Here is a 26,588-nt window from a genome sequence, read left to right on the forward strand (position 1 = left end):
CCCCCCCGAAATCGACGCCTATGCTCTAGACATAATTCGGTCGATGCCCTTAAAAGTACAGAGTTCGGTACCCAACCCTAGTGGCCCACCAACATTCACTTGCTGTCAAATGTGGAGGAGGTACTAGATTATGATAGAACAGTATATTTAAATCTACACTATGTATTTTTTCGCCGCTAGGTTTTGCTAACCTCTTCTAAACAATAACAAAGGCATAGATTGATGACTCGATGAATGAGCGTGGAATCATGGAACTTGTCGTCATACCGATGGATCTAATAATGTTTAAGGTTGAGTGAATGCATTCATGTTTTTAACATGACTGTGGTATGAAGCAGGGCACGGTTACTAATAAGAGACAGATATCAGTGCCACACGCGAGTCCCAGGAATATAAAGAAATGAGGACATTTCATTCTACCGAACTACCCGCAAGTGCTGAATTACTACTCATTCAGGTCCTTTTATTCTACGAATTAAAATTGTGAGGAAACGCAATGCTGTTTCCCTTGGTCTACACTATCTTAACTGCATTTGAGTGTGTTGAAAGTTATAATGTTATTCTGTGTGTTAGTTTGTTGGCTGTATGAGACTAGCAGTAAGCTACATCAACATTAGAACATCATACTAATGATATAATATTTCATTGTGTTGAGCTACATAACATTGATTTGTTTTATGTACATTTGCTCACCTGTCTAATAAAGCGCATGCAAAAACGGCATCTCTGTCAAGTAGAAGTTTGTAGTGAAGCTCTCCTCATCTCGAAAACGCTGCGTCGATACGCGTCCTCTTTTGATTTCTCGTTTTGTTCCAAAGTCTGCTTGCCATGGCCCATAATTTTTGAACATGCCGCTAGATGTTACGCAGTTGTCCACGTCTGTTGCCATGGTTTCTACGGCAGTAAAAGCGTAAACCGAGGGTAACGTGGAAATGGCGCCATTGACAGGCGACTCCCTCACACTTCCCTGTTCCTTGGTTAAGGTCGTAATTTTCTCACTATTTACAAATAGTTGGAAACATTTGAGATATTGTAAGTACTCAACTGAACAAAGTATATAACACTGGCCTAGTGGGTTTTGGATATTTTAATGCAAAAATCATACATATTGAACTTTAATGTTAGGCCACTCTAGCAGTTAGCAAGTATATAAATAACCAATGCAGAATATTCATTTAGTGTAGGTGTAATTGCAGTGTCCAAGCTCAGGAGTAAAGACTTCAGTTCTTAGGAGAAGCCACACATAGAGCGAGCCACTTAACTGCAAGTCCATTCACAATTCACATGGCAATCTTGGTAACATTCCAGGGTAGTTTCTGTGTCAGGTAACTCCTACATTAGTTGTGGGCAATATGACCAAATCGTATATCACGATATGACTACTTTTATTCCACAATAACGATATAGATCATGATATAGTTATTTTTTCTTTAAATAAGGTTATGATATTAAAAAAATGTATGTGTGGATTCAGTCCTGGTCACGAGACACCAGAAGACTAGTGTTAGTAAGAACTGGAAGAGAATGAGAGGTGATAGCAGGTTCAGGACGTTTCATGAACATACTGAACATGCAGGTCACCAATACATTATTTCAGTGAATAAATTGTGCTTCTCTAAGCAGCTTTCATAAATAGTATTTCTGCAGATGTCTCTCGTGGAACTTTTAGATGCTGCTACCATTGCTTAAATGTAGCATTCAGTTTGGAATGAATGAACTTGAGTTGAGTTTATTGGTGTGGTTGCTTTCTAGGTTCAGATTATTAGAGATGTGTAATAATTAGGTGTCACCTAGCCAGTAGCTACACTCTCCCTCTTTGACTCAGAGGCTTCGCTAGGTCTCCCTGCTGTAGTAACCTGCCTTTTGAATGTTTGCTTACCTGTAACTAGGGTGTGAATTTGTTTCTTTGTTCTTTTGTATTACCGTTTGGGGTCAGTAAGACTTTTTTTTTTTTTTTTTTTTTTAAGAAATATATTTTTTTGTTTCAGCAAGAATGCATTAAATGGATCAAAAGTGACAATAAAATGTAAGATATTAAAGAGCACAAATGTTTTCAACATTGATAATAATACATGTTTCTTGAGCACCAAATCATCATGTTAGGCTATGTTCAGACTGTAGGCAAATCAGATTTTTTTTCTCAAATCAGGTCTGGGAGATTGTCCATACAAGTGATCAAATAAGATTTGTGTGTCCAGTCCAGGCGTACCTGCATGGGCTGCTTTGGTAACAATGTAGGAGGACCCACCCACATATGTGATGAGGCTTTCAAAACGGATGCAGGAAAAATGGAGGCGTATCATCTAGAGCTGCAACTAACAATTATTTTGATAATCGATTAGTTTTTTTTTTTTATTGGTAAAACACACTGTTCCACATCCTGTCCAATGCTGTCCTTCAAACAAACGTGCTATGAAAACACACATAGTGAATATATCTACTATAAATTACCCTTGGTTTTACAATGAACAAAACAAACAATAATAATAATAAATAAATAAATAAATAACAGGGTTATTTTAGTTATTCAATGGTAACCACAAATTAACCATTGTTTTGCTTCAAATCCATAGTTTAACTATATGGTATTTGTGTGGTTATACAAAGGTTATCAATACTGCATAATTTTAGTAAGGATATGTTTGTGCTATACATTGTACAAAAAAAGTTACTAAGCAAATCCCTACATTAAAATGATATTAAAGAAAGAAAAAAAAATACAAACTCAGTGTTACCGCATAAGATGAATGTTCTGCAGGAACACACACACACACACACACACACACACACACTATGGACACCGTACCTGTTGCTGTAATTTATATTTAATTACATGCCGTTATCCCTTTACAGTTACTACTCTCATAAAATACTTGAATTACATGTTGACGCCTACTGCAGATATTGCAGCTACATGAACGTTTTTGCACTGAATATTAATTGTCTCCCTCTCTAAAGCGTTGTCTGTTTGACGCGCATGCGCGCGCTCACTGCGCCGGCGCTCGTTCAGTGAAGTTACTGTCAGGACCAGGATGCTCTTTCATGCAAAATGGAAATACTTGCGTGAATTAGTAACATTTACAGATGAGGATATAACTGCAGTTCTCTATATAGATCAGTGGATATAACCTGTAAAATGAACGTTTTGTGCTGAGGCTGCAGACGCATACACACATCTGTTATGACAGGGTATGTTAAACGCTAATGCATTCGCTTGAAGCTTAAAATAAACAATTCTGAGGTTTTGGGCACTTGGATCACGTCCCTTTCCTGCATCAGCTCACTCTGTTTCCACTCCACTATTTCTAGATGCACATTTTGTCCATAAAAAATGTGTTATTCACTACTCCATTGCCGCCTGCCTCCGCCATCTCGCTGAATGCTGCAGAGACGCTGTACGAGAAGCACGTGACATAAAACGAGGCCAGCTATTGGCTATTCGCTACTTCTCCTGCTGTACTGGCCGAGTAAAACCTCCGGTGGCTCATTACTGCCACACTTTGGTCACCGCAGATTTAAAATATGCCTGAAATGAGCTGCTTACGGCAAATAAAAGTTATTTACCAACTAATCGATGACTAAATTAGTTGACAACTATTTTAATAATCGATTTTAATCGATTAAATCGATTAGTTGTTTCAGCTCTAGTATCATCTCACTCTCTAAATAAATGCCCTGTTGAGACATGTGCAGAACTACTCTGTCGCACAAGAAAATGCAGAAATCTTTGGACATACCATATGAGTACTTCCGGCATTTCTATCATCAGTTTTGACTTTACCGCTGTGTCGCATTAAGAGTGACGCAAAAGACCATTTGAAATACGATTTCAGCAGCCAGAGCATCCAAACTGAGATGCATCTGTAAAAATCTGATGAGATCCATCTGATCGGGAACCACCTTCAAATCTATTTTGAATCAGATTTGAAAAAAATCTGATTTCATGTGTTTTTTGTTGTTGTTGTTTTTGCTGTCCAGACTGGCTGGGCGATATGGCTGAAAACTGTATCACGATATAAGTTTCATATCGGTCGATATCGATAATTATTGATGTTTTATGACCTATTTAAAATAAGAAAAATATTTTACATTTAAAAATTTTTATTTTAAACGTAACCTTCCTCTGATTATAATCCTCTCAGTTATAAAGGCAGAAATGTCAACACAACCATGGAAAACACTCAAATAATTAAAACATAAACACAAGTCTAAAATCACAATGAACACTTAGTTATCTCTTAACATTAATGTGCAGTGCCTCTGTTATTTCTTTGTAACTGTTAGCGTTTAGATGCTTTGTCATAAGGCACTGATGCAGAGTAACATTACCTCTCCTTACCTCTCCATGTAGTTTCTAAGGCTAAATCCGAAATCGCCCCCTGTGCCCTTAAATAGGGCATTATTTGAGGGGACAGCCGTTTGTAGTGGTGTCCGAAACCATAGTGGACATTGAGTGCACTCATTCTATCCCACTTTGCACCGCAATAACGAGTGTACAGCCGATGTACACACAGCGCCTGTCCGAATTCGCTCACTTGTTTTCATTCACTCCTTCAAGTGAACTGTATCAGTGGATTAAAGTAGGGAATAGTGATTGAGGGTTTAGGGGGCGATTTTGGATTCAGCCAAAGTCAAGTATAGCACAAACGAACGAGGCGCGCGCGCTGTTAGCGGAGGCTTGCGCTGACCAGTCTTGGTGGGGACGACGGTCAGACTTATAAAATCCAAAAAACTGCCATACTGGCGAGCTGACTTGTTTTCCTGTTTTCTCAACAATTTCCTCGCTCGCTGCGGCACTCATTTTCCACTTATCACTCCACGCCAGTTTGTTTACTGAAGAATGAATCCAACACGAGACAACGAAATGGCGCAACCAAACATGATACAGTTACCTGATTGGCTGTTAGCCTGTCACTCCCTACGTTGCTTGGTTACCACAGAGTGAGTGCCTTTGTTCATGCAACCAAACTTGCTTCGCAACCTCTGGTTTCTTCCGATGAAGAAAAAAAAATATTGAACGTTTTATCGAACGCATTTTTTTTTTTTGATATCGATTATGTGTCTATCGCGATACATATCGTTATCGTTTTATCGCCCAGCCCTACCCTTCTGGATAAAATTGGACAGGCTATGCAAAAAATCTGATTTTTGCTGGCAGTCTGATCATGGCTTTAGAATGATTTCTTAAGGATCTCGTGACACTGAATGTTGGAGTAATGGCTACTGAAAATTCAGCTTTGCCATCACAAGAATAAATTACACTTTAAAATCAATTAAAATAGAAAACATATATTTTAAATTGTAAAAATATTTCCGAATGACTGTAAGAGACTATCAAAAAACTTTTCACCGAAACATGTCAAATCTTTGACCTAGTGAAGCAAAAACCCTTTGTATGCACACTATTGGCTGTGCTTATTCTTTCTTAATTGTTACTGAATGACACAAGCTCAGGTCATCAGTAACCAGGTTTCTCATTAAACACCAGGACCAGGTTTATCATTGCCAAATTGTGGTACTGTGTTGCTAAATCACTTTAATATAGTATTTGTGTTGAACTTTAAAGAACATTATTGCTAATAATGCAATCATTTTTTGAGGAACTAGATTATGTAATACTTTATTTATCTTTCTCTCCAGGCTGCATGAGGAGATAAAGGACTTTTATGACTACATTTCTCCCCGTAAAGAGGAGGAGCGTATGAGGCAGGAGGTGGTGGACAGGATCCAGAGAGTCATCAAGGACTTGTGGCCCAATGCTGAGGTTAGTGTTACTCACACACACCTTTTTAGTTAGACTGATTGTTTTCTTGAGGTTTATGTAATTCATATTCTTGAATATTTGAACAATGAGGCACCTGCCATGGATGCATAAATACGAACATAAATCTAAACACTTTCCTACTTTCAAGTTTGGATTTGACCTTTTAAATATCAAACACCATGTGTGGATTTGTTCTTGCCGTAGTTCACCGTTACACTGGTGTCATGGACATGCAGAGGTCTAAATATAGAGCCCTGGGGGGGGGGGGGGGGGACTCCATTTCTAAATTTCTAATACTCCTCTCAGCTCACCTGTATATCTAAAAACTAAAAAGATGTATTTATTGATTTAACAGCAAATTTGCTTTTATATACATTTTTTACAGTTGTCAAGTCATATTGAATTATCAATGTTTTCTAGCAGACAACGCAATATGCCTAATGGGTGTTGAATGTAAAATAAAGAAAAGACACATGACATTGAAGTTTAAACCATAAAGGAACCAGAACAGCTCAATCAACAGAATCAGAAAGAGCTTTATTGCCTTGTAAGCTTACACATACAAGGAATTTGTCTTGGCGACAGAAGCTTCCAGTGCACAGACAGAATGACAGCAACAAAACGGATAATAATATACAAAATAGACAATGGACAATATATGCATGTACATGTATGTAATATACAATACAATACAATACAAGGGGATGCGAATAAGAGGTACAGTATGCTAAATAAATATGAGGATACATAGTGTTCTGTATTGCACATGTTTATTGCCCAGTGGGGGCATTTAAAGGGCCAACAGTGACCCTTTAACATATTCCAGAGGTAGCAGGACCCTCCATTGCTAAAATTATTGTTTTCAAATGCATGGATAATGGGCTGAAAAATGAATCTATAAACAGTCTGATTTGACATTTGTGTTGTGAAATTTTTTTTAACCAAGTTTTATTTTTGGTTGTAACTGTCTTTATATTTAGCTTAGAGTGCAGTATAATGTTTCATGACAACATATTCTGTTTAATAACAACACATGATTGCATGTTTTTTAGCCATATGAGTGCAAATTGATATAAAAGTAACCAAGGCAGTGAAGGCACTTGTAGCTATGACATGCATTTTATCAGAGGAATCAATGTATGACTGTGTTCTTCAGGGGCATGTTTATTTTGGATATCACAGTCCTGCACCTACAGATTGATGAAAAAGAATTAGCATCTCCTCCTCAGTGTTAGTGTCTGGTTGCTTCTGTAATTTGGAAATTTATATTTATTGTCAGACATTCTAGCTTCTAAAAAGTTAATTTCTCCTATGAGCTCATATCAGTGCACGGGCTAACAGCTGCTATTGGTTAGTACTAAAGGATCAATTATTCTCGATCACCCTAAAGGATGTGAATTGTCTGTTAGAAGATTGAGTATTTAACTGTGCAAGGAGAGGTTTAACCTACTGTTTTTGAACCACACACATGTCATTATGTCCCTGTGTGTATGAATACTTCACTGCTTCTTGAATTATTGCCTTTTATTATTTATGCTTTGCGCAATTGTGTATTTATTTTGGTTATATTTATTTTGCACTTATTAAAGGTCCTGTATATAATTTATTTTGACTGAACTAAAGCATAAAAATACCATATGTTTGGAAATATTTAGGAAACATGCAAAGTTCACATGTTTCTCCCAAAAGAAACAACAACAACAATGCTACAGTCAGTTATTCCACTTTGAAGTGTGCATTCTGTTTCGGAATGTTTTGGTCTGTGTGATCCCACCCACTGCCCATCTACCTAATAGTATTTCGATACCCCAGGTGGCCAGTTGGTGGAAAACACAGCATATTGCAGCCATGGAAGCCAGCAAACAAACTGGGTCAGTGATCGCAGATTTTACCCGACCTAAAAAGCCTCTGCATCCATCTAAAAAACTCTATGACCAGATAAAAATGAACTCTTTAACTTAGTGTAAGGCTCATAGCCTTCCATTGTCAATTGCACTACTGAGGAGGCGGGGGCGGGGAAAAAACTCTCTCTAATATTTGGGCTGCAGCACCCATTTCAACCGCTAGCTGCCAATATTACATACTGGGCATTTTTATGATGCGGAGTACATTGTCCCATAGATTTGCATAGCACATTACCGCCAACATATATTCATGCGCCTGATATGAATTCACATCTTTCTCAACAGTTTTGGTCCTAGTGTGTTGTTTACAAGTAATTACGCACGTGCACTCAGGCAGAAACTCATTGTGTCTCACAGGAATGCTTGTCTGATTTACATGTTTAGATTTTTCCTGTTTTAAATATGAACACTGATTGGTTATTGGGGCTGATGGTTCACAGGTGAATTCTTTTAGGGGAAGACTGAGTTGAACCTCTTTTCCTATTTTCTGATTGCAGGTTCAAGTGTTTGGCAGCTTCAGAACAGGCTTGTATTTGCCTACAAGGTAATGTTATAATTTGTTTTTCTCTTGCTACATTTTTTTCACTGAGCACAATATTCTTTTGATATCTTACATGGTCTCGTACATACACCTGTTGTGTGGTTTGAGTTAAACGAAAGTAAAAAAAAAAAAGTGCAATTGTGTATTAAACAAGTATTATGATGTGTATTTGGGGATTAAGATTTGTAATTTTAGCACTGCTTAATATCCTGTGATCCTGAGTGTGTGTGCATTTTTTGTGAGCACCAATCTCATGTCACTCACACCAGTACTGCATTTATATGCCACCTAGAGTACTAAACTGTGGCTTGGTGGTATAAACCTGTCTGTGCCAACACGCATGCGCTGTTGCTGAAGCAGTTGATTTTAGTACTCAGTTGTGATGTCAGTAAATTCTAAACATACTTGGGTGCCCTTAGATAAGTTTGTTCTAAAACATCAATACAAATACTCATTTAGTCTTTGGAAACATTTAGAGGAGTATTTATTTCTTAAGAGGAGAACGATTTCTGTTTGCATATTTAAAACTTTCTCTCCTCTGGCTCCTCTCTCTTTAAACCAGTGATATAGACTTGGTGGTTTTTGGTCACTGGGAGACTTTACCTCTCTGGACTCTAGAAGAGGAGCTACGCAAGAGACAAGTGGCAGATGAAAACTCTATCAAAGTCTTGGATAAAGCAACGGTACAAGCACTGCTGTGTGTCATACACATGTGTTGGGCGTTTTTGGCATCTGTCAGACATCCCTGCTTTTCTTTAATGCTCTGTGTATCTGTAGGTTCCCATCATTAAACTGACTGACAAACACACAGAGGTAAAAGTGGACATCAGCTTTAATGTACAGAGTGGTGTAAAAGCTGCAAACCTCATTAAGGAATTCAAACAGGTGAGTTGAGGTTCTCTAACTTCTTCCCACTCAAATGAAGCAGTTAAGGTTTTGGAAACTAATTTCAACCAACTACACTGGATCGTCACCATATCTCCTTAATGTGGGACATACAAGGCGTTTAATATCATTAATTATAATTTAAAAAAATTCTCCTTTGGGAGAAATTGTGTATCATTCATTGATGCTTGTATGGTCGCGTCTCACATCGTGTGAGAAGAATTACAAGCCGATCAGAGGAACTTATGAGCACCTCCTTACCACATGATCATTTTTAAACCTGCTGAAACAATTTGAGGAGCTGGCCCAAATTTGACCAGTGTATTGGCTCTATATGTTCTGACTTGTGTGTATTTGTGTTTCAGCAATATCCTGTGTTACCGTACCTGGTGCTGGTTTTGAAACAGTTTTTACTGCAAAGAGAGCTGAATGAGGTTTTCACGGGAGGAATCGGATCATACGGTCTGTTTCTCATGGCTGTCAGCTTCTTACAGGTAACATTCTTCTACATATTCATTTAAATGTACACTCTCACTAATAACCTAAAATAAGCAAGTACTGATAATAAATCCAAAATAATGCAAAGAAACAGTCTGTAATATTAATTTATTCATCAAAAAAAAAAAAAACAGTGCTTGGATCCATTTTATATTTAAAAATCAGCAAATTTCTCTGTCACTGACTGATTTGGAAAGTTAGTAATAAAATGAACAAAGAATAACACTACATAGAAAAAGGTCTATAGTATTGCATTTGTATATATTTTGCATTTATACTCAACTTGATGCACAAATCACTTGACTGTATCGGATTGTTTTGCTCCGTCCATTTCTATGGTTATCACTGTCAATCGGATTGTCACGCATTTAAATATTCTCAATCAAATATTCTCACATTGCATTGCAATGTGTAGTTAGCAGCAAAAAATTATATTATATACAGACATCGATCGTTGCTGTTATAATCAATGAAGCTGCCTACGCTGTGCAATGAATTATTTACATCATGCTTATGCTTTTTTGGTTATGATGAAATGATTCGCCAGAGTGCAGAACTCTTGCTGAACAAAAACTCTACCTTTTTGAGCGGTGAACGGATTCTGACTAACTTAAACACATCTGATTGGTCATTGCGTTCACACGCTCAACAGATTTGTCTGTGATTGGCTACATTGCTCAACACTGGAAAACACGTAAATAAAAAGCTTTGACGCACTTACACAAACACTCACAGGAGCATATTAAAGCAGCCGGCTAGCAGCGGGTATCATCACATTGAATAAACCAAATAAAATACTGTTTTATTATGTTTTTGATACTTTTGCCTTGATGAGCATTAGAGACTTCAATCTTATTGACCCAAACGTTTGAAAAGCAGTGTACATTATAATACAACTTTAAATGCACATATCTCAAAACTGCAAAAAGGATGTAATGCTCCTCTTTGCAAATATTAGCTTGCTAAAACTTGCTTTTGTTATCAGAGGTATGCCTCTGCAGATTTACGTTCGAAGTGAAAACCACCCATTTAATGATTTTTTTAATAGGCTTTTTGCTAATATATAGCAATATCATTACAATTCTAATTGCTGTTTTATTTCCCAGCTGCACTGTAGAGAGGACGTGTGTAGTTCAAACGCAAACCTGGGTGTACTGCTGATTGAGTTTTTTGAGCTGTACGGACGGCATTTTAACTACCTGAAGACGGGGATCAGGATCAAAGACGGTGGCTCATACGTGGCCAAAGATGAAGTGCAGAAAGACATGCTGGATGTATACAGGCCCTTTAAGCTTTACATTGAAGATCCATTGCAGCCAGGTACACATACAAACACTTAAGCTCATACTGAAAAGTTGAACTGCTTAGCATTTTTAACAGTTCAACTGGTATTAAAATGGCATCACGGATTGTATGGAAGATGTTCTGATTCTTAGCATTTGTTTCTGTGTCACAGGAAATGATGTCGGACGAAGTTCATATGGGGCAATGCAGGTGAAAGAGGCTTTTGATTACGCTTATGTTGTCTTAAGTCACGCTGTATCCCCAATTGCCAAGTACTACCCCAACAACAAGTCGGAGAGGTGAGATAAAGAGAACTGTAAGAGATGTGTGCAGAGTTTTCTTAGTTGTTAGGGCTGGGTTATATACATCAAATATATTTGATATTAAGTTGGGAATTTGAGCCATGATGTAATATGTAGTATAGACACTACACTAGCACCACAGTATTCAAGCTCTCTTGATGATGCCTGGGGAAATTAGAACCCCTTAAACATAATGACTCTCATTCCCTATTAATTGCATGGAATATTTATATGCTGAAGAATTTATCAAACATTTGAGCCTAGTTTACAACATTAAGTACATTATTTTTTTCTTAACCTTGTTCTAATCCAGATTACAGACCTATCGTTGGCAACATGTACTTATGCATATTTGTGTATGCATGTATTTATTAGGGCTGTAATCTCCCAGTCGATTAGTCGATTATTGGTCGATACGTTCTGGCTCGACCAAAATTCTGATTGGTCGATTTTTTGCCGCGTTCATTTCGTCAGTTTTGCTGCGCCGCGTTCATTTCGTCAGGTGGAAAGCACTAATTGCTAATGGGGGTGTTTTGAGAGCACCCCTGTTTCACAGGTAACAGTCTGTCTTCAGAACACCCCCATTGTTTTCACTTCTTTTGGATTAGCCCAACCCACTGGGGAAGAGAAGTCTCTCACTGGTCCTGTGTGTTAGTGGATCTGTACTGTCAGTTTTGCCGCGTTCATTTCATCAGTTTTGCCGCGCCGCGTTCATTTCATCAGGTGGAAAGCACTAATTGCTAATGGGGGTGTTTTCAGAGCACCCCTGTTTCACAGGTAACAGTCTGTCTTCAGAACACCCCCATTGTTTCACTTATTTTGGATTAGCCCAACCCGCTGGCGAGAGAGACAGATTGAAGAAGGCTAGTTTTCTTGTATATTATTTATTTAATTGTGAGAGCGTTTTTTCTGCTCTTGATCTGGCTTGTTTAATAAATATTCATTTTTTATTAAAGAGGACGTGCCTTTTGTGTTTAAGAGTAAAAGCTTTAAGTTAATAGTCTATTCGTGTCTCAGCCGCGAAGCTGAGCTCAGCTGAGCTCATATGTTCGAGCTGCACAGAGCGGCTGAAATGAGTGTCTGTCAGTTATTATAATACATATGACAAAAACAATTGTCTAAATTATGTTGCATATTCCTCAAAAGTTCTTGTGATGATATCTAGTTGACAACACATAGACTATGACTTCCGAAAATATAGCACTATGATATTGCGCAGGTGCATCCGATGCGACGCTGTCAGAGCTGACAGACTCGTGTGTCAGACTCATTTCAGTGCAAAATAATCAGAGTAGTGTGTGTGTGTGTGTGTGTGTGTGTGTGTGTGTGTGTGTGTGTGTGTGTGTGTGTGTGTGTGTGTGTGTGTGTGTGTGTGTGTGTGTGTGTGTGTGTGTGTGTGTGTGTGTGTGTGTGTGTGTGTGTGTGTGTGTGTGTGTGTGTGTGTGTGTGTGTGTGTGTGTGTGTGTGTGTGTGTGTGTGTGTGTGTGTGTGTGTGTGTGTGTGTGTGTGTGTGTGTGTGTGTGTGTGTGTGTGTGTGTGTGTGTGTGTGTGTGTGTGTGTGTGTGTGTGTGTGTGTGTGTGTGTGTGTGTGTGTGTACACGTTTCATGCACAAATTTGCAAGTATGATTAGTGAATGAGACCCAATGATTCCCGCAGAAAGCTTGATGCTTGTAATACATTTCTGAGCATAGGTGCCCAGCTCATGCCATACAATGAAATGTGGTGAAAAAGACACACTGACAGACACTATTGTAAAAACAAATATTAACAGTCACAGATGTGGAAAAAATATTCTGTGACGGGTGTGATAAAATCAGGATCTACTCAGGAAAGGATTCACGATTGGTCTTATCTTTTCCCCACAGTATTCTAGGTAGAATAATCCGTGTCACACAGGAAGTAGCAGAGTACCGTGACTGGATCAGTGTGCAGTGGGGTCAGAAGAGCAACAATGAGCCGGTCCTCAACTGTAATGGTAAGACATTTATTTCTGAGCTTATTTTGATCTATCTCTCAGTCTAGAAAGCTGAATATGAATTTTTTGTTTCTCTGTAGCAAATGATGTCACACTGCTAGTTGAGCCTGAGGAACTTGATGAGTGTAATAATAACCTTTCAGAGGATGGTGTGGGGCTTCCTCCTGTCCCCCGGAGCAAAGTGTCATCCAACTCCTCCTCTCCTTCTCCTTCATCATCATCATCGTCATCGCCGTCCTCAACGGCCTCTAGCTCAAGTGATGCGGTAAGTACTTCATACCCATACAAATCCACTTTCAACATTTTTGACACGCCTACAAATGTTAATATAGATTTTCTTCTGTATGTAAATTAATATGTTTATCTATTCCATGTTTACTTCTAAATAGGGTAATATTAATTATATCAATCTATTTTTAAACAGATAATACCCTGTTTTGGCATAAAACAACCAAAATAAATGATTTTACTTTGTATTGGTGAAATACAAAGGAAAAAAAGAAAAACATGATTATTTTTTTATTATTGGTTTTCTGCAGGACTCTGATGGAACTCCCTATAAGACAGCAAAAGCTTCGGGTGTGCGGGGGTCTTACAGTGAGAATAAAGAAAGGAATCTGTCCAATCACAGATCTCAAAATCATTCAGCAACAATGTCCACCCCCACTAATAAGGGCAATAAGGTAAGAACCTGTTAGAAATTACTATGACTATATATATATATATATCTCTATCTCTATCTCTGGCATAACGTTATGCATCCTGTGCATTAAGGCTGATTTATACTTCTGCATCGGATCTGTGTTGCACGCGTAGCTTACGACGTACCCTGACGTGCACCTTTCCAAAAATGTAACAACGCGTCAATTCTACACGAACCGCAAGCGCTTTGATTGGTCTGCCAGAACCCTTCCCTCAGGTCAATAAATAAAACAATCTGCGATAGGAATGTGTCCAGAAATGGGATGATAGTTTCATCCCTACATCTGCTATATAACACAATATTTTGTAGTCCAGAGATTCTTTATTTTAGTAAATAAATTCATAGATCCGCTGTGTATAGTTTATTTATTTTCTCATTAAAATCAAAGATGTTAATCAGTGATTGTATATCAAGAACAAAGACACATTTGGGTGCATTTCGTTTTGTGATTTCAACGGAACGAATAGTCTCCGCAACAGCAATCGATTGAAGCGTTTGTCTGTGCACGAGCCACCGATACTGAAAACGGCGGCCACGAGCACTCTGCATGATTTCAAAAACGCATTCCAGCATCAGATCGCCTCTTTTTTACCTCTACTATTCAACTAGAGATGCTTATTTTGTATTAGATACAACAACTCAAGCTGCAAGAAAAGCCGCTATCTATTTGCCGCTATCACAGCTGCTGCTACTCCGACTATACCATAGACAGTAAAAGAAATGGACAGAGCAACCGCATGGACTTCAACGGAGCTAATTGAAGTCGGAAAGAAGCACTCACTTCCTGATGGCTGAGCATACTGCGCAGCCTCAGACTGAGCTTGACGACGTAGATGTGACGTGAGCAACCTGTCCGACAGTGGCAAGTCTTCTAGTAGTTGTGCAAAGTGAAATCTGAATCACCGAATCTTGCAGAGGCCGAGAGGGTGAGCAGGAGCAACTTTTGATGAATGAAGCAGTATCGGCAACATCTCTATCTGCGTTTATGCCTCCACATCCCCCCGATTGCCTCATAGACAGTAAAAGATTGCCTACGAGCGTCTCCTCGGGTCTATACGGTAATTTGCTCAACAGCGTGGTTATGACGCAATCGTTAGCCTGTATTTTACAAAAACAGCTTCAACGGGGCGATAGTGTAAGATACAAGGTAATGGAGCCTTTTATACATTGTCGTGTTTGTTTAGAAATAAACAATGGACGAATGGAGTCTTTAAAAGCATCAGATGTAAAGATATTCACTGTCAAAGTGAGGCTAAAATAAATGGGAGTCAATGGGATGCTAACAGCAGGTGATGGCTTGGTTAGCAATGGCCGCGCCTATGGAAGGTACGGTTTCCGGGGGCTGGATTACCCCCTTGGACTATACACAACTAGCTGCTTCTAATAGCACATTGACGCGGACTACAACGCAGAAGTATTAATGAAAACCGACGCGTAACTTGCGGCGTAGAGGATCTGGCGTAGGTCAGACGCAGAAGTATAAATCAGCCTTTAGTTGAAGTGAATAACACTGATTATCTCTTCATCACGGCACCTGTTAGTGGGTGGGAAATATTAGGCAGCAAGTGTACATTTTGACCTCAAAGTAGAAGCAGGAAAAATGCAAAGCCGCAGACCAGTCAGGGTGCCATTGCTGACCCCTGTCCACCGCCGAAAGCACCAACAGTGGCCATGTGAGCATTAGATCTGGACCACGAGGCAATGGAAGAAGGTGGCTTGGTCTGATGAATCACATTTTCTTTTACATCACGTGGATGGACGCCTGCGTGTGTATGGCTTACTTGAGGAACACATAGCACCAGGATGCACTATGGGAAGAAGGCAAGCCAGAGGAGGCAGTATGATGGTTTGGGCATTGTTCTGCTGGGAAACCGTGGATCCTGCCATCCATGTGGATGTTACTTTGACACGTACCACCTACCTAAGCATTGTTGCAGACCATGTACACCCTTTCATGGAAATTGTATTCCCTGGTGCCAGTGGTCTCTTTCAGCAGGATAATGCCCTGCCACAAAGCAAAAATGGTCCAGGAATGGTTTGAGGAGCACAAGTTTGAGGTGTTGACTTAGCCTCCAAATACTCCAGATCTCAGTCCAATCGAGCATCTGTGGGATGTGCTGAACAAACAAGTCCTATCCATGGAGGCCCCACCTGGCAACTTACAGCACTTAAAGGATCTGCTGCTGACATCTTTGTGCCACAGCACACCTAGTGGAGTCCATGCCTCGACGGGTCAGGGCTGTTTTGGCAGCAAAAGGGGGACAAACGCAATATTAGGATGTAATATAATGTTATGCCTGATTGGTGTGTGTGTATATATATATTATATATATACAAACTTTTATTTTGGATGTGATTAATCGCGATTAATCTTTTGACAGCCCTAGTGTGTGTGTATATATATATATATGTATATGTATATATATATATATTATAATTGACACATCTCGGTTTCATTGGTAACATGATGAATTAATATTCAATTTGTTAGCTTTTTCTCCTTCTTGTTCTCATTGTTCTTTTTCTTCTTCCTGCTGTTTTAGTTTGTTTCCTAATCCAGCTTTCTAATAAACCTGGCATGAATATGTAAATTAACTAATATATTATATGAACAAACCTTGACATCAAATAAACAATATATAAATAAATGAACCTAGATTAATAAATGCTTTAAAAAATTTCATTTTTATTTCATGATACCTAATGCATTAACTGATTCATATTTAAAGTGTTACTGTTTCTTTACTTGAATGTCATATTTCTTTCTTTCCTGTTTTATTCAGAGCCGACAGCTTGCTAACAAAAGTGCTCAAGGGCCACACAGCAACCCCAACAAGATGCAGCAAAACAGCAAGTCTCAAAAACTCCTCACAAAGAAGAGGAAACCTCAGCGTGAGGTAGCGCACGAGGACCTGTGTAGATAGGGGGAGCTGTTACTGCAGACTCACACCTGCTCTTACTTTCTCTGACCACTGAAGGGTGCTGGTGGTATCATTTTTCTCTCCGGTCCCACTGTTCAAGGGATGCGTGTGACTTTGTACCTGGAAAAGGAAAATAACTAAACAAACAAACAAAAAAAAGAATAATTCAAGTGGGGCATAGGCCATGGGATTGAAATCATGTGGGAGAGTTTAGGCCTGAACTCCACTGGCTTCTGCACAGCTTCTGCTCACTGCCCATAGGGAGCTGCACTGCTCTACTGGAGATGTGGAGGACCAGAGAATGTAGGAGAGAGAATTCAACTTGAGCAATACCTGAAGCCCTGGACTTTTGCCTCACTGAGGAAAACTGAAATAAAAAAAAACAACAAAAGACTCAAATTACATAAAAAGGTTATATTGAAAGTGCAACGATTTTTAAATGTCCAAAAAAAACAAAACATGAAAATATAATTAGTACAAGAGAAATGATGCATGTTATTTCTTTTTGATGAGTGGTTCTTTTTTGTCATGTACTCAGATTATACAAATATTTGTACAAAAAAGAAAAAAAAAGGAAAAAAAACCCTAAAAATACCCCCCAAAATATTATCAAACATGAAAATGCTTTCATAATACTTTTATAGTATTGTTCAAATTTTGCCATGCTATAGATGTACACACATTAATAGAAAAACAGCTCCTCACAGCTATGTATGGGTTTGGGTTCAATTGCCAACACTTATCATCAGCCTCTGCGAGTGTGAGTGAGTGAGAGGGAGTGTGAGTGAGACGGTGAGAGAGTAAGTGTGAGGGAGAGAGAGGGAGAATGAGAGTGTGAGTGAGAGAGAGTGTGAGTGAGAGAGAGTGTGAGAGAGAGAGAGTGTGAGAGAGAGTGAGAGAGAGAGAGTGAGAGAGAGAGTGTGAGAGAGAGAGTGTGAGAGAGAGAGTGTGAGAGAGAGAGTGTGAGAGAGAGAGTGTGAGAGAGAGAGTGTGAGAGAGAGAGTGTGAGAGAGAGAGTGTGAGAGAGAGAGTGTGAGAGAGAGAGTGTGAGAGAGAGAGTGTGAGAGAGAGAGTGTGAGAGAGAGTATGAGAGAGAGAGTGTGTTGTGAGAGAGTGTGTTGTGAGAGAGTGTGTTGTGAGAGAGAGAGTGTGAGAGAGAGAGTGTGAGAGAGAGAGTGTGAGAGAGAGAGTGTGAGAGAGAGAGAGTGTGAGAGAGAGAGTGTGAGAGAGAGAGTGTAAAGAGAGTGTAAAGAGAGTGTGTTGTGAGAGAGAGAGAGAGAGTGAGAGAGAGAGTGTGAGAGAGTGTGAGAGAGAGAGTGTAAAGAGAGTGTGTGTGTGAGAGAGAGAGAGAGTGTGTGAGAGAGAGTGTGTGAGAGAGAGAGAGAGTGTGTGAGTGAGAGAGAGTGAGTGAGCGAGCGAGGTAAATTTGTGTTGATCTGGAAATTTGATGAACACTACAGCTGTGGTTTTCAATCTGCTTCTCTGAATGATCTGCCTATCACAAAATAAGTTGTTTTGTTAATGTATTTATTTTTATCAATGACAGTGGATTTCTATATGCTGACCGTAGAGGCCAGATATGTTTTGTGTCTGTCTTAGGGCTGAGTGGCAAAACATGATTGTTGCTTGTCATGTAGTGTGCTATATATATATATATATTTTCTGAATGTCAAGTACCCTTTTTCCAATAACAATTGAGTGACCAAGTTTATTTCTGAAAATACATTTTAACAGAGGTATAGAAAGGTGGTTTAAATTTTTTTATTTGTGGCTGGTCTACTTAAAGGGAGATAAGGTAATTTATTTTGTGATTTTTATTTTATTTTGTTTATTTTTTATTTTTTTTCTCCATTCCACTGGATTTTGATGTATTGCATAAGTATGCCTGTTCTCGCGAAAGTAATATTATTGCAGTTCTTCAGATAAACAGTAGGTGGTGGTGTAACCTAAGGTTATTTCATCCATTGTAATTTCCCTTTTCTTTTTTTTTCCTAATAGTTTTGATATGCTCACAGATCCCTGGTGTAAGTTTAAGAGATGATGGCTTTTGATAAGGTAATATTAGTTACTCCACCTGTATTGAGTGTATGTGATGCTATTATGAAGTATCAAAGCCAGCAGTATGTCTTAACTTGATGGATGCCACTGAAATAGAGTGAGAGAGATGCAGAGACAGAGCAATTAGAGGATCATTAGTGCCACAGCCAGTGCTCCAGACAGGTTTACTACACATGTATCAATGAACATCCATGCAATAAAAATTACAGCACAACGATCAAACATCAAGGTGGTACATTTAATATTTCATGACATTTCTGCTGAACACTTTTTGTTTGTTTGTTTTTGAAAGGTTATTCGTATAAATTGTGTTACTGTCCTCATGTTAAGTGTAGTAAATATTGTTTGGAAAACTTTTGATATTGCTCTATGGCTTGGAATAGGCAATTTATCTAAATCCAGCTAATGAATGTTGTTCTATAGGCACTATAGAACTATAGGGTGCAGCAAAACGCAATTTAATTCAAATCTGACATTTATGTGCAGTCTCTAAGATCCAGTTATGATATGATAGACACTACTGGTCAAAAGTTTGGAAACAATAAGGTGTTTTAATGTTTTTGGATGTAGTCTCTTAATCTCACCAAGGCTGCATTTATTTGATCAAAAACAGTAAAACAGTCATATGTGAAATATTATTACAATTTAAATTAACTTTGTTGTAATATATTTTAATTTATTCCTCTGATGGCAAAGCTGATTTTTTTAGCAACTATTAGACAATCTTCATTGTCACATGATCTTACAGAAATGATTCTAATATTGTTTTCATGATACACTGCCATTCAAAGGTTTGGGCTAAGTTTTTTCCAAAATAAGGAAAACGGAATGTAAATATTTTATTTAGAAAGGCATGTTGAATTGATCAACAGTGAAGACATTATGAAATACATAATGATTAAATAGAAGTTCTATTTAAAATAAATGCTGTTCTTTTGAACTTTTTATTTAAAGAATAACATTTTAATAACACATTTTACACAAAAGTATTAAGCAGCACAACTGTGTTTAACATTAATGTTTATTTAGCTCCAAATCATCATATTAGAATGATTTCTGAAGGATCATGTGACACTGAAGACTGGAGTAATGGTTGCTGAAAATGTGATCAAATAAATGCCACCATGGTGAGATTAAGAGACTTCTTTCAAATACATTAAAAAACCATAATGTTTCTAAACTTTTGACTGGTAATGTATATTCACAGATTTTTGCTTCTGTTTTGGTTGAGGAGATTTAAAATTTGCTTTAGGCGAGCACATTTACTTGACACAAACTCTTTTTCAAATAGAAAATATATTTTGAAAAGCGTATGGGGCTGAGTTTAAGCAACTCCTTTTGATGTACTACTGCACATCTGATGTGTCACAAAGTGCATCAGGTTTAACATGACACTGAAAGCACGGATAATCTTAAATCAGTTCAAATCCCAACTATACGTGTTCTTCTTGAGTGGTGGAGAGACATTACCCATTGCAGAAGAATTCAGATAAACACCTACATTTGTCAAGGTGGGAATATTTTCCCTAGACAGACGTGGACATTTACTTCATCCAAATCTTTACTGTCTTTGACATGCCAATGTAGTAATATTTTGCCTTTTGTGTGATCTGTGATTTATGTGTACATATGAAGATAATATGGCAGTGGATGATGCTTGAGCAGTCATATTACACTTTCCAAAAGCATTCACCAAATACTAATAATAATGAAAAAAGGCAGAGATACTGTTTAATTTTTTGTATATTTCCTACTTGTAGTGCCTGTCTGTGAATTGTAGGGTATTCCAGCTGGTTCACTGAAATGTACGAAGCACAGAACTGCAGCTTTTGCATTGTTTATTAACTTCTGAATAGTCACGTCTATGTTAAATCTGGTAATCCCAAAAATGAAGAAATATTGTATATGCATTAGCTATTATTTTTTATATAAATATTATTTCATGATTTGTCTTTATTTTGAAAAGAAATATAGCTTTGAGTCATTGTTTTGAGGCTGTCACTCCTAATATTAGCTCTTATAAGCTACTATTAAGACATCTGTTTTGTATATTTTTGTGAGAATAAAAGGGAAATAAAGCTCAATTTTGAATCAAATCAAAAGGAAGATCTGTATTCTACTATAAAAATGCAATTTGAAATGTATATAGACTAGCCTACAATTTACGCAAAATATAAAACAGTCTACAAGACAGTGTGATCACAGTTACATTCATTAAACATACAAAAATTGACAAATTCATTGTAGGGACATGGACAGAAGAGAAACAAAATCTTTTGTATTCCTTTTTTCTTTAAAGATTAGATTTGTTTCGGCATTCAATCACCAACTCTCTCACACAGTTCAGACACCAGAAACGGTCGTGTTTTTGCTGCACGCGAGGAGGCGCGCGCAATTCAGACTTGATCCGAGCGGTAGTTTCGGTAGCGCGTGCACAGTTTTGTGATCGAGCCTCTGCGAGAGAGACAGTTAGACGAGATTGTACACTGTCAAACACGGAACCGGAGGACAAAATCAAATTGATATAATCGCTGAGGGTCTCGGCAATAAAAGACAGAGTTTGGCACTCGACGATAGCGGCCAGGTGAGTGAAGTTTCATACTTTAGCGCATTTGATAACGTTAACGTTACCTGTAGAGTTCAGTTAACGTTACCTGGACTGACGAGGGAAACTAAGTGAACAAAGACGTTCTTTGATTTTTCGTTTTAAGTTGTATTATTAGGTGGTTCATTTACGTTTTCGGTTAAACGGAGTGCTTCTTCTGCTGCCTGTGATCATCTTCACAGGTCTCTTTTCTTGTCTGTAGGGCATCATCAGGCAGGCGTAAACATTCCTGACCGAAAGTCTATATAATTCCTGTATTGTTAATACACGGAAGAAATGTTGTCTAGCCTTACAGAAAGAGTTAAAAATGCCCCGAAATAGTTGTCTTTATCTCCTTTGTTTGAAGTATCAGTATTGCTCAAACACATCTCGTCCCGTGAAACAGCTATGCGTTTGGTAGCGTTAGTGTCTGTTGGGATTAGTGTTGAGGTCACAAATCTTTCTGAATGCAGATAATATGGCGTTCCTTATAAAAGTTAATTTCAAATACAGTCAACTCAGCTGAAGCGGCAACCCTTATGCTGAATAGTGGAGGTTACTGGTTTGCTTCTTAACAATAATGGTCTCTGTACAGGAAATGAATATGTTAGTGTGCATGAATCTAAGTGCACTGGAGGCTTATCGTAGCCTATGCACTGTAGCCTACTCTGAGCAAACAAAGCCACTGGGCTTACCATCTAAAGTGAACAGAGGAGAAAGACATGGGTAAAGCAAAAGGCAATTGATTCAACTCGTTTAAGGGTTTAACCCAAAAGTTTAGGGTTGAATTCACTAGTCCTGGAAAAATGATGGGGATTTCTGTCGTGAATATAAATTGCTTTGCACTTAGACTCGGAAATAACAAACAATTACAAGGATTCGTGGAAATCCTCACCAATCTTTATGACGTGATTAAAAAAAAAAAACGAATGAACGACTGGAAAAATCATGGAAAATCACTGCTCATAAAGGGTGGGAACCCTTAAAAAAGCCATGACTGAAGATGAAACTTCACAGAGGAAGTGTCTTCTGTAAACTGCTGCAAGTGTTTGGCAGAAATAAGTGCAAAAATATTTTTTTATATATCAAAGTAGCTATAATTGTATGCAAATATGTTCATTTTCTAACTTGTCAATTGCTATTGTTAAAAATGTTTTCTGCCCTGTCAGAGCTGCTGATTAGCTGTAGACTATTGAAAATAGAGACTAATAACATTGACATTCATTGCTTGATTCATTCAGAAACAGGTCATGTAAACTAAACATTTTGAGTATTTATGAAACTCTTAAGTAAGGATGACGGATGTTTGGTAGATCACGCGTCCTACCACAGCACAGTCATTGTGGTACATAATGTGGCATGGCAGTCGCATTCAGCACTGTACTGATGAACTCTTACACTCATAAATGTTCATGAGGGATGAAAGAATTTAGGATGATAAGTGATTCTGAAAGTTTACTATGAAATAAAAATCGTTGCTTTTGGTTTCATTAACAGTCAGCTACTGGAACAAAACTTTTACGTTTTTAACCTTTTGCCAGAACTAAATGATATAAAAAAACATACAAAAATTATAACTGAAAGGGATTTTGTTCTTTTTTTGGTTGATTTTTTGTCCAATTTAAATAAAATCTAGTAAATCTTACAATTGTTATTATAATGTAATACATTATATAAATGTTCTGTCAACACTTCTACTATCCGTTGGATGGCGTTTTAGACTTTTTGATAGCCGACTCATATATTTGCTTGAAATATGCAAGGAAGTGATAAATTAACCACTTAATGTCACCCTATATGGACTAATGGGACATTCATTGTCTTACTCGAAGACAGACCGGATTTTGCTTTCATATTGAGGGTGATGATCTATAAAAATCTATGAGAGTGAGAAGTAGGGTTTCACTATGAGATGCCTGATGCAGGACACTTTCCCAAGCTTTCTAGACTAGCTAGTCTAGTGAAGCTTTCTAGTTGAGAAATATCCCTGTTGAGCCTTAAACATAATATATCAAAATACAAGTGGATTGATACACCACCCAAACTGAAGATGAAAGTGCATTGCTGTGTTGTGTTTTCTGTAAGAGTTTGTTTTGGGCATCTGTGCAGTGTTGAACAGAGAGTTGATTGAGTTCACTGAGAGCCTGACCATGCCTGAAAGCAAGTGAAAAGCAGACAGCCTTACTTACAGACATAAGGGTAATTATGACCCCACACCAAACGTGCTAAAGCATTATAGTCAGACTACTGGTAATGTGTACATGCATGAGTAAAAGCGCATGTGTAAGCATTTCCATATTGCACTTTGCAGTGTCTTCAAATATAACACCAAAAAATATTGAATGCTTATCAAAAAATACTTTATTTGTCCTGTCAAGATCATTTTTATAGTTTGCCTCTTTGATATACATTAAGATCGTTTTAACAGACTCAATATTACATTTTGGATGTTGGAGTGGCCACAGATTGTGCGAAAACGATTGTGCATGTGTCAGTTTTACTGAACAGATACTGTATATGTGTGTACTGTATATGTGTGTCTGTGAAATTTTAGTAATAATGGCATCATCAATGTTCCTATGAATATTGTGAGACTGATGACAGCCAATATTTTCTTCTCTCCTACTTTAAAAGAAACACACAATCGCTCCCTAAGACAATGGAGAACTGCTAGATCACTTATGCTTCATTTGAAAAGCACATGGACCCCCTCTGACCCTTGACTTGTTCTCCACCCTTCTCTTGCTAATGCTGGAGATCTATATATGGTAGAGACTAGAGAGGTTTGTGTGTGTGTGTGTGTGTGTGTGTGTGTGTGTGCCTAGGATGTTCTTCTCTGATGTTCCCTGAGTTTTTCCCACCCCTGTCCCGTGTGTTGCACACTCCCTTCCTCCTGTGGAGATTTTCTGGAGTTGACCATCCACATATCCACACAGGCAATGTCTTTTCCACTGAATGGAATTTGGTGGACTTTCAGGGAGTGACTTCCTGAGCTTACTTAGCTTTTTGTCTTTAAAACACTTAGACACATTTGTCTGGACATTTTGAAGTAACTATATTGCTAAAAATAGAAAAACATTTGTACTTTATCTCAATTGAAAATTAACAAATTATTTAGTTTTTGACTTAAAGTTTCACTGTGGTAACAAGGGCATTTTATAGTTTTTTGTTTTGTGCTGGACAGCACGGCTTACAGAGCTCTTACTTGTACTCTGGGCTTGACATTAACATTTGTGCTCACCAGCCACTATGGCTAGTGGTTTTCCAAAGTTACTGGCCAAAATATTGTTGTTGGCTACATGAAATTTAACATGTCATCAAATAGGTCTGAAAAATATACGATTTTATACGAACTGCACGTCGACGCGGACAAGAATACAAGAAGTATTAATGAAAATCGACGCGTAGCCCACGGCGTAGAGGCTATGGCGCAGGTCCGAAGCAGAAGTATGAATCAGCCTTTACAGTTAAATGTAAATCAGCCTTGTCTGCACGAGCAGGATGCACGGCGGTATGGAAATACATATGTTGACAGACAGGTAGGACATTGTATTGGACAAACATTTTTTGGTTCTGAGACTTCCACAGAAGATATATGTTCATATTTTCATAGACCACTTCTATTATAGACTACTATCATGATATGAAGAGAGTTTCAACCAGTATAGCAAAAAGTGTTTATAAAAAAACTACCTACCCTATACCTTTAAGCATTGATGACCACAGAATCCCTTCATCTCATCCATGTTTTTTTATAGGCAATTACACAAAATCAATCTGTCCAGTAATGTAATCACCTTAACCAATAACAGACGAAGTGGTGCCACACTGCTCTTTAAAGGCTTAAGTGGGATATTTGATATGGCATGGTAGATCATTATTGTGCTTTAATTTTGAGTGCTGTGGCTTTGACAGACAGGGTGGGTCCATCTGTAGAAATCTGACCATACCACACATTTGACAACAAACACACACTATTTAGAGAGGGAGAGAGAGCGAGAGAGATCTGGTGATTGTGGTACAGTGACAGCATCACAGACATCTGTTGTATTATATCTTAAGCAAACAGTCCATGTAGTGTGATCACAGCTACTACAAAAGGTTACTGACTGTCATTCAGAAGGTCAAAACTGCTCCCCGTCAGTACAGTCTGTTGCTGTTCTGGCTTTGTGGGCAGTGAAGCATGTGCTGTATGATCTATTTTAGATTTTGTCTATTTGAGTTGCTTAACAGCTCTGTGTTAAAACAAGATCTCACACTTCTGTGTTTAATGCTGTGTGGAGGAGTTGTAGAGTTAGCAGCCATCTCTTGAAAAGGCGTTCAGCTAAGTTGGAGTCAAATTCTAAACACTTCAGTGTCATCAGGTGATTGATATGGTCTCCTGTGTGTGTGTGTGTGTGTGTGTGTGTGTGTGTGTGTGTGTGTGTGTGTGTGTGTGTGGGCATGTTTTCGTGAAATATCAGGACACAAATGTGTATAATGACATGGGTATGACATAGGTATTACAAAAAGAGGGTGAAATATGAGGACGTTCCCCATGTCCTCACTTTTCAAAATGCTTATAAATCACACAGAACAAGTTTTTTTTCACAGAAAGTAAACTGCACAGTCTCCTGTGAGGGTTAGGGGCAGGGGCAGTGTAAGGGGATAGAAAATACGGTTTGTACAGTATAAAAACCATTACGCCTATGGAATGTCCTCACATTTCACAAAAACAAACATGTGTGTGTGTGTGTGTGTGTGTGTGTGTGTGTGTGTGTGTGTGTGTGTGTGTGTGTGTGTGTGTGTGTGTGTGTGTGTGTGTGTGTGTGTGTGTGTGTGTGTGTGTGTGTGTGTGTGTACATTTAGGCTTGGCTATACTTGTGAGGACCAAATGTCCTCACTTATATAGTGAAATATTATGACGACTAGTGAGGACATTTACTGGTCATCACCACTAGTTTAAAAGGCTTATAAATCGACCAGATAATTTTTTATTTAAATCTGTGATGGGTTTAGGGGTTGGGTTGAGGCCATAGAAAATATTAACCTGATATAAAATCAATGGAAGTCTATGCAATGTCCTAACTAATATAGTGAAGCAAGCAAACGTGTGTATGTGTGTGCATGTGCATGCATGCAGCATTAATTTTAAATTGATTTTTTTTTGTAATAATGTCATAGGGCCC

The 26,588-nt window shown here is 38.2% G+C and overlaps 2 protein-coding genes across 3 annotated transcripts in view; both read left to right on the forward strand.

Moving 5' to 3' along the window:
• Window positions 1–17,667, forward strand: part of tent4b (terminal nucleotidyltransferase 4B) — a 48,779-nt gene extending 31,112 nt beyond the window's left edge. Inside the window, exons 2-12 of one of the 2 annotated variants that reach the window (XM_079804811.1) lie at window positions 5,641–5,764; window positions 8,166–8,212; window positions 8,772–8,892; window positions 8,987–9,094; window positions 9,460–9,588; window positions 10,699–10,912; window positions 11,049–11,175; window positions 13,045–13,154; window positions 13,235–13,419; window positions 13,694–13,837; window positions 16,641–17,667. In XM_079804811.1, the coding sequence (XP_079660937.1) occupies window positions 5,641–5,764; window positions 8,166–8,212; window positions 8,772–8,892; window positions 8,987–9,094; window positions 9,460–9,588; window positions 10,699–10,912; window positions 11,049–11,175; window positions 13,045–13,154; window positions 13,235–13,419; window positions 13,694–13,837; window positions 16,641–16,781 (1,450 nt within the window). In that variant the 3' untranslated portion in view covers window positions 16,782–17,667. The remainder of the gene's footprint in view (window positions 1–5,640; window positions 5,765–8,165; window positions 8,213–8,771; window positions 8,893–8,986; window positions 9,095–9,459; window positions 9,589–10,698; window positions 10,913–11,048; window positions 11,176–13,044; window positions 13,155–13,234; window positions 13,420–13,693; window positions 13,838–16,640) is intronic. The other variant, XM_079804812.1, reaches the window with a different exon arrangement.
• Window positions 17,668–21,240: 3,573 nt separating this feature from the next.
• The window catches only part of adcy7 (adenylate cyclase 7), a 55,979-nt gene continuing 50,631 nt past the window's right edge, over window positions 21,241–26,588 (forward strand). The window contains exon 1 of the mRNA XM_079810930.1: window positions 21,241–21,420. The gene's annotated coding sequence lies outside the window, so the exon portion shown is untranslated. The remainder of the gene's footprint in view (window positions 21,421–26,588) is intronic.

The sequence above is a fragment of the Gobio gobio genome (genome assembly GCF_949357685.1).
Source record: "Gobio gobio genome assembly, chromosome: 2".
NCBI classification, from domain to species: domain Eukaryota; kingdom Metazoa; phylum Chordata; class Actinopteri; order Cypriniformes; family Gobionidae; genus Gobio; species Gobio gobio.